The sequence below is a fragment of the Petaurus breviceps genome, unplaced genomic scaffold (genome assembly GCF_028583685.1).
Source record: "Petaurus breviceps papuanus isolate PSGF00001 unplaced genomic scaffold, PetGlider_PUasm1.0 126, whole genome shotgun sequence".
NCBI classification, from domain to species: Eukaryota; Metazoa; Chordata; class Mammalia; order Diprotodontia; family Petauridae; genus Petaurus; species Petaurus breviceps.
In genome coordinates this window covers 52,518,696-52,527,053 of record NW_027185655.1, presented here as the reverse complement: position 1 = coordinate 52,527,053, position 8,358 = coordinate 52,518,696, and the positions used below count along the sequence as shown (strand labels likewise).

At 37.8% G+C, this 8,358-nt stretch overlaps 1 protein-coding gene across 1 annotated transcript in view; it reads left to right on the top strand.

Annotated features, from left to right (window-relative positions):
• The first annotated feature begins 243 nt into the window (after positions 1 to 243).
• Positions 244 to 8,358, top strand: part of LOC138170283 (plasma kallikrein-like) — a 13,428-nt gene continuing 5,313 nt past the window's right edge. Inside the window, exons 1-3 of the mRNA XM_069099553.1 lie at positions 244 to 301; positions 3,987 to 4,149; positions 8,096 to 8,202. Coding sequence (XP_068955654.1) covers positions 244 to 301; positions 3,987 to 4,149; positions 8,096 to 8,202 — 328 coding nt within the window. The remainder of the gene's footprint in view (positions 302 to 3,986; positions 4,150 to 8,095; positions 8,203 to 8,358) is intronic.

Here is an 8,358-nt window from a genome sequence, read left to right as displayed (position 1 = left end):
CATGTTTTTGTAAGTGCACTGACTTTTGTTTTCCAGAGGATGTCATACAAAATTACTGTTGACCCATCTTCTCAATACCTGGGATTCTGTGCCCAGAATTCAGTCAACATCTATGAGCAGGGAAGGGACAGGTGGTCATGTTATTGATTTGTTAGATTACTCGGTCGCCATAATTCCAGGTCATGTTTTCTTGGGAGTTATTGTCCTAGCCCGCAGACTTGTTCACGTGTTTGTCATTTTAGGATGAATTTCCCACACCAAGCCGTTTATTTCCTTTTCTTCTTTGCTTCGGTGACCAGTGGTAAGTTCTGCTTTAACACATATCATATCCAAAGAGAATTTTCCATAGTGGGTAAAGATGAGAGGGGTGGCACCAGCCTGTGAAGAAGGCTCATTTCTTTGGGGAGAATAGGAAACTAGAAAGCAGTCTACCCCTGGGTCTGTGATCATCTGACTCCCCTTCTAGGGACCAGAGGCAAGAACTAACTTAACTGCTTTTTTGACTTATTGTCCTTGTCTTTTATCATGAACCAGGGGGAGGAGCCCAGAAGTGCAGAATCAGATGGGAGGAGAAGGTTGCTAATCCAAGAAATCAGACCTTTGACACGAATAAACAACACAGGCTTCAAAAACAAAACCAAGAACTGTACTTGAAAAGCTATACCCATTTTTAAGATTCTTGCTTCATTGTAGCAGAGCACTGATTCTGAAGGCAGAGGATCTGAGTTCAAATGTTACCTCTGATGCTTCCTACCTGTGTGACCTTTGACAAATCACCAAACTTCCCTTGGCCTTGGTTTCTTTATCTAAAAAATAGACGAGATCTATTCGGAGATCACTTCTAGATCTATTTCTATGAAAGGATCATCACTTATTTTTACTACTAGAAGGTGTCATTTTGAGTTTGACTGTACTCAAGGAGTCCCCAAGCATCTGTCTTTTATGCAATTTATAGGAATAAGAAATAATAAGATCCTTGATGGATGCATGTTGTCACCCAAAAGGATACTCTCTCAATTACCCCATATCATGCCCCCTTTGTGTTATCTCATTCTGTGAACTTCTTATCCGTGTTGGAGGGTTTCTTCTCTCTGTGTGTCTCTGTCTCTCTCCATCTTTCCATTTGTTTCTGTCTCTGTCTTCGTTTCTCTGTTTCTCTCTCTGTGTCTCTCTTTCTCTCTCCATCTCTCTGTCCTTGTCTCTCTGTCTGTCTGTCTGACTGTCTCTGTCTCTATTTTCTCTCCAGCTCTCTCTCCATCTCTCTCTCTCTGTTTCTGTCTGTCTGTCTCTCTTTACACATATCAGAGATTCCAATGTAATTACTTCAATTGTTCATCTACATTCCTAAAACACAGATTCAATGTGTTATTCCATTCCTCAATAAACTCCAGTGGCTCCCCTATTCCCTATAGCATCAAATGCATCCTCTTCTGTGAAACATTTAAAATTCTTTACAATCTGACTCCAATTTACCTTTCCGGAGTCACTCCATATTAATCTCCTTCATACACACTATAATAAAGCTAAAGTGACCCTTTTGCTGTTCCTCACACATAATTCTCCATCTTCCATTTCCATGATATTGCCCTATAATGCTCCCCCCCCCCCAATTCTTGGAATCCTTAGTTTTCTCCTAAGTTCAGATCTTACATGGTCTTTTCTGATCCCCTTGGTTGCTAGCATTTCAACCTCCCTCCCAATGCCCTGCAAAAAAAATACTTTGCATTATTTTGAATATGTTTTGTACACGTCTTTCCAGTGGGATGTAAATACCTTAAGGACAGGGGCACTCTTTATATTTGAACATCTGGTGCCTAGCACAGTGCCTGGCATATTAGGTGCCTAATAAATCTTGTGGATTGATTGATTGATGGTCACCTATCCATTACCAACCCTATCCCCATGTTTGGTCACTTCATGAGCACACTTCTAGAAGTTGGTGGATGAATGAATATAAATCTCCATGGATATTTAGGAGTTAGGCTCAGATAATTTAGTCCTAAGAAATATATATCTATATCTCTATATATAGATGTATAGAGATATATGTATATTTATATATATACAGGTATGTACATATGTGTATAGATATATGTATATTTATATATACAGATACATACATATGCATAAACATAGATGTGTATATACATACATATATTTTATATATCTATTTTTATTTGGTTACTTCAGCCTCTGGGAGAAAGTATAACTCATTCTAGTACTCTATGCAAGCTCTGGTTAAGCAAATGATCCCTAGCATATGGGGACCCAGCATCAATTGTTAGATTAGGTAAAGGGAAATTTCCTGGTTTTAATCCTCTGCTGTATCTAGGAAGACCTTAATGATAACTGGAGTCTTTTAATCTAATTCAATTATCATTTAAGTGCCTGTCACTATATTTGCTAGGTACCATATTAGGTGCTGGGGGTACAAAGGAAAAAAAAAAGTAGTCTCCACCCTGTAGAAGCTCATATTTGCTGGGTGTTTACAACAGAGACACCAGCAAGTAGGATATTTACTGGCAAGTAAATTAAAGATAACTTGAAAGAATAGGGGTGAGCTGGAGCCAACTGGGATGATTGTTAAATTTTTGTAGTGAGCATTCACACAGAAATCGACATACTCCAAACCAGGACTTGACTTATTGTTTTAATTATTGACAAAACTTAAAGTAATGGAGAAAATGTTAATAAAGGAAATTCAATTTAAAAGTGTGTACTGAATATATACATACATATATGCATACATACATACATACACATACATACATACATATTTTTGAGGGCTGGTTGTTAAACATTTATCAGCTCATCCCTGAGAAAACTAATAATTAGGAGAACCAAGAAAGGCTTCTCCCCTGGAGGTGACACCTCATCTGAGCCTTAAAGGAAGTTGAGGATTCTGAGGTGAAGATGAGAAGGGAGTGCATTCCAGGCAAGGTGAAGAGACGTGGAAATGGGGAGCAAATTGATGAGTTTGGAGAATACTGCACAATGGTTAGAGTCCCGAACAGGAAGATCTTCATTCAGTTCCTACATAAGACACTTGTTATTCAGTCATTTTCAATTGTGTCTGATAATCTATGACCCCCTTTAGGATTTCTTAGGCAGAGACACTGAAGTGATTTATTTATAATTTCCTTCTCCAGCTTATTTTACAGATGAGGAAACGGAGGCAAACAGGGTTAAGTGACTTGCTTAGGGTCACACATCTAGTAAGTGTCCAAGGCTAGATTTGAACTTAGGAAAAGGATCCTTCCTAACTCCATACTGGGTCTCTATCCACTTCACCACCTAGCTGCCCCTCAGACACTTACAAGCTCATAACCCTGGGCAAATCATTGACACCTGTCAGCCTCAGTTTCTTCATCTGCAAAATGATAATAATAATAGCATTTACTTTGCAGGAATGTTGTGAGTGTCAAATGAGATACCATGTAAAAAAGAACTAACTAACTAAATACTATTACTAGGGCAATTTGGTTGGAAAGAAGAGATTGTAAAGGGTAGTGTGAGAGAAGTCTGGGCAGATGGGTGGCAGTCTAATAATAATACTGATAATGATTATGATGATAATTTAAAAATGCTAGCAATGTGTCAGGTCCTTTACAAATATGACCTCATTTAACTGTTACATTAACTCTTGGAATAGGTACTATTACTATTGCCCTCCCTTTTATTGGGGCCAAAGGAGGCTAAGTGATGTGTTCAAGGTCACCTAACTGGTAGGTTCTGAGGTGAAATTTGAACTCAGGTATTTCTGACTCCAGGGTGAGTGCTGTATCTATGTCTCTGCCTCTCACTGCCAAATGATTTAATTCTATCCAGGGAATTAGAGCCCTATCTTTTGGGGATCGTGGGGGGGGAGGGGATTGCTAAGAATGGAGAGGTTGGGGGAAGGTGATGATGTTGGGGGAGGAGGTAAACAAGAAGGCACTTTGAGCTTAGCTATGCTAGATCAACTTTCTCTTCTGATTCTGTTACAGAATGTGTGACTCAGTTTTATGAAAACACCTTCTTTAAAGGAGGAGATGTAGATGCGGTGCACACCCCAACTGCTGAGCACTGCCAGAGAGTATGCACCTTCCACCCCAGGTGTATACTGTTTAGCTTTCTACCAGCAAATGCCATTAATGATGAGAACAAAAGGTAAAGGCTTGGGTTTCATTATCAGAGAAACTGATCCCCTCTTCCCTCCGACCCTCACCTGATGATGCTCATTGGTTGTGGAGTCTGAGTACATACTTTCAGATCCTGGTTCTATCACTTTAATATCTCCATGTGTGACCTTGGGCAAGTCACTTAGCCTCTGTATCGTCATCTGTAAAATGAGGGAGTTAGACTATATCAGGGATAGGATGGCCTATGGTGTCCCTTAGATCTCTAAGTCTATGACTCTATGAAGAGGTGTGTATTTTCATTTCTGAGAATGCTTCCTCTCCTAATGCAGATCTTAGCCTTTCATGTTGCCATGCTCCTCGAAAAAATCACATATTAGGAAAAGGAAGGGGATAAGCATTTAAAAGTACTTACTATGTGCCAGACACTGTTTTAAGGATTTTATCTCATTGACATAGCTATATAATGGATAGACTAATAACAACTTAATTTACTGATCTTATCCTAGGATGAACCTTGGACTATAGATACCCAGTCAATTATTTTTATCTTTCCTTCTTTCATTTTATGTCCCAAGTGCATAGCACTAGGTTGGCATTTAATAAAGACTTATTCATGGATTATCTTCAAAGTTTGTATAACTTTGCCATAACATTTATTAAGTGCTTGCTAATTACCGTCAGATGCTATCTGAAACCCTGTAGATTCAAAGAAAAGCAGAATGAAAAACAAAAATGGTCTCACCTACAAGGAGCTGATGCTCTAATGGGGGAGGGAGTGACTAATAAGCATAAAATCTTATATACAGAGTATATGCAATGTAAATGAAAGGTCATCCCATAAGGAAGGCACTGGTATTTGGTGGGTGGGTATTGCCTAGAAAGGCCTCTTAAATGAAAGAAAACATAAGGTGAGTCTTAAAGCATAGAAGCCAGAAAGGAGAGTATTCTAGTCATGGGGAACATTAAGCAAAAAAGACACCAAGGTGGAGTACTGTACTAAAGAAATATCATGAAAGCCAGGGCTGCTGGATTGTAGAGTTTGTGGCGAGTTAAGTGTTAGAAGACTAGAAAACTAGAGAGGGCATAGGCTGACAAGGATGTTACATATCAAACAAAGGATTTTAGATTTGATCTTGGAGATAATAGTGTGCCACGGGAATCTGGTGAGGCAGAGGAACCAACCAGACTTTTGCAGTAGGCTACAAAAAAGATGATGAAGTTTGAGTCAAAGTGGCAACAATGTGAGTGCAGGGGAGACTTATATGAGAGATACTGTGAAGACTGAAATGAGAAAACTTGGCAACAGATCTGGTGAGTGGTTGGGGTAGTGGGGGTGAGTATAAGCAAGTTGCTGAAAATGGTGATATCCTTGACAGGAATAGGGAAGTAGGGAAGAAATGAGGGTTTGGTGAGATTAATAATGAGTTCTACTTTGGACATGTTGAGTTTGAGATGTCTACAGGACAACCAGCTCAAGATACTCAAGAAGAATTTGAACTGGTGCTTGGGATAAAGGTTAGGACTGGATATATGGATCTGAGAATCATGTACATATTGGGAGCTGATATTGAACCTATGAGGATAGAAGAAAATAGTAAAAAATAGTGTAAATATGAATGGCATAAAATAGTATAAAAGAAGAGGACATAGGACACAGCCTACTCATGGTTAGTAGGCATGACCTTGGAGGAAGATCCAGAAAAGAAAACTAAGAAGTGGGGAGATAGATAGAAAGACAGCAATGTCCCCAAAAACCTAGAGAGTAAAGAGTATATATATTTAAGTACGTAGAAGGGAAGGGTGCTCAAAAGGGTCAAATACTGGACAGAGTCCCAGAAGAAGGAATCACCCTTCAATGAGAAAAGGCCCTTGAGTGCCCAGATTATGTCCATGCCGTTATGAGATCTCAGACTTTATTGGCAACATCTGACAAATATTCATAAGAAAGCCCTCACAGTGTCATGGAAAGCTAATCTCAGAGCCAGAAAGACCTGGGTTAAAAACTTGCTTTTGATGCACATCACCTCGATTGACTCTGAACAAGTCCCTTAAGCAACTGTGTTCTAGGCAACCCTGGAAGACTAAACATACATTGAAGAAAAGGAGCAAGTTTGTATGGGTAGAAGAAGCTTTCTGTATCAGTGAAATCCTAGTTTCAATCCCAGTCCTTATTTATATCTTTAATAATTCATAAACAAATCATTAAATGAGGAAAGATAATAGGAATCCCTCCCCTCTCCCCCCACTCAAGTCCTACCGGGATGACTCATCATGGTTTAGAGATGCCTCAAGGTTCTTGAAGTCTATGTCAATGAAATGCAAGTTCTGGTAGATCCTAAAAATGTGGAAAGGCTTTGAAAATAGTAGCCCACTGCTGAAATGTGTGTTTGGAGATTCCTATCAAGTATCTTTCGCTTTCCTTTGTATCCCCAGAGCTTAGCACAATGCCTGGAATGTAGTAGGCGCTTGATAAATATTTCTTGACTGAGTTAATGTTGCATGTGACATTTTCTTGAAGTGCTGATCGGTTTTGTTGATTTTTTTCTTTGTTATAAATTCTCTGTTATAAGGGATGGTAGGGGTAGAAGGGTGTCAATTGACCACAAGGTCAATTTTTTTTGGTGGGGTGCCACAACCACACCTGCGATTCAAATATTCACAATTCTTAGTTTTTGTTATATTTGCTGCTTGCTTTGATCTATATTGGATGGTCAGATTTACCTCATTAAGCTCTGATTTTCCCTCCTAGAATTTTAGACTCTGATTAAAAACTTTTTTCTCTCTGCCAGATGGGTTGTGATTTGCAAGGGTTGAAAGTCCAAAGTGATGAAATCACATATCTTTGAAAGTATTGAAGCAAGTGAGTGAGGGCCTTTCCCAATCCCTTCAGTCAGAAAAGGCCTTATGTTTCACCTATCTTATATGACAATTTATATTGTGCCACTCTAATCAATCATTCAATTAATCAATAAACATTTTTTTAGCACCTACCGAGTGTCAAGCACTGTGTTAAGTGCTGAGAATACAAAAAGAGGCAAGAGATAGTTCCTGCCCGCAAGGAGCTTACAGTCTAAGGAGGAGACAATATACAAGCACGCACAATTATAGAAGTAATTGATTAACATTTGTTTTGTTAAGTACTTACTAAATGTTAGTCATTGGTCTAAGTGCTAGGGATGCAAAGAAAAAGAAAAACGGTATTTAGTATGCGTTAGTATTTAGTATAATTATCTGTATATAGACTATATATCCATGTTTGACTGTATGCTCCAGGAAGGTAGAGACTATGCCTTGTCTAAACTTTGTTATCTCTTCTAGTGCAGTGTTCTGACCTCAGTGGCTTATTGAATAAAATTAAAATGAATAGAATCTTACTTTCTGGCAAATATTCTTTTTTTTTGTGAGTGTCAAAAAAGGTGTAATAGATTTTCTGTTCATTAAAAATCTTTTAAACTACCCAAATTAACTATAAAGGACATATGAAGAAAGATGCTATCTGTATCCAGAGACAGAATTGATATATAGAAAATGCATTGAATAATTTTATACATATTTATTTGTATATATATGCATGTATGTATGTGCCTATATATACATATGTGTATATATACACACATACACACACATATATATATGTATATAGTGTCAATGGTAGTTATCTCTAGGGCACAGAGGAGGGAAGAAAAAAAGAAAAAAATTACATGGTAATTTTGTTGTATATTCAAAAGGAATAGGAAGTTGTGTATAGTAGATTTGCAGTTTCACATGCAAACATCTTTTTATTATATTATGTTATGGAAATGCTTGTTTTCTATAAATTAAATATAATGTAAAATTCAAAAACACATAAGTTATAGATGATTTAGTAATTTTAAATGTGCTGATAGTTATGTAGATATAATGATTTATATAATTATAAAATATTTCTTCATATACTTACAATTTTCACTAAGTGATGCCTTCCTTTCCCACAGGTTTGGTTGCTTCTTAAAAGACAGTGCTTCTGGAATTCTTCCAAGAATGACTAGGACAAATGCAGTTTCTGGGCATTCTTTAAAACAATGTATTTACCAAAGAAGTGGTAAGTTGTAGCTTACTTAAATTTCTATTAGTCTAACTTAGTTATAACAAGCTTTGCCTAGTTTTTCCCTTCCTTCCTTCCTTCCTTCCTTCCTTCCTTCCTTCCTTCCTTCCTTCCTTCCTTCCTTCCTTCCTTCCTTCCTTCCTTCCTTCCTTC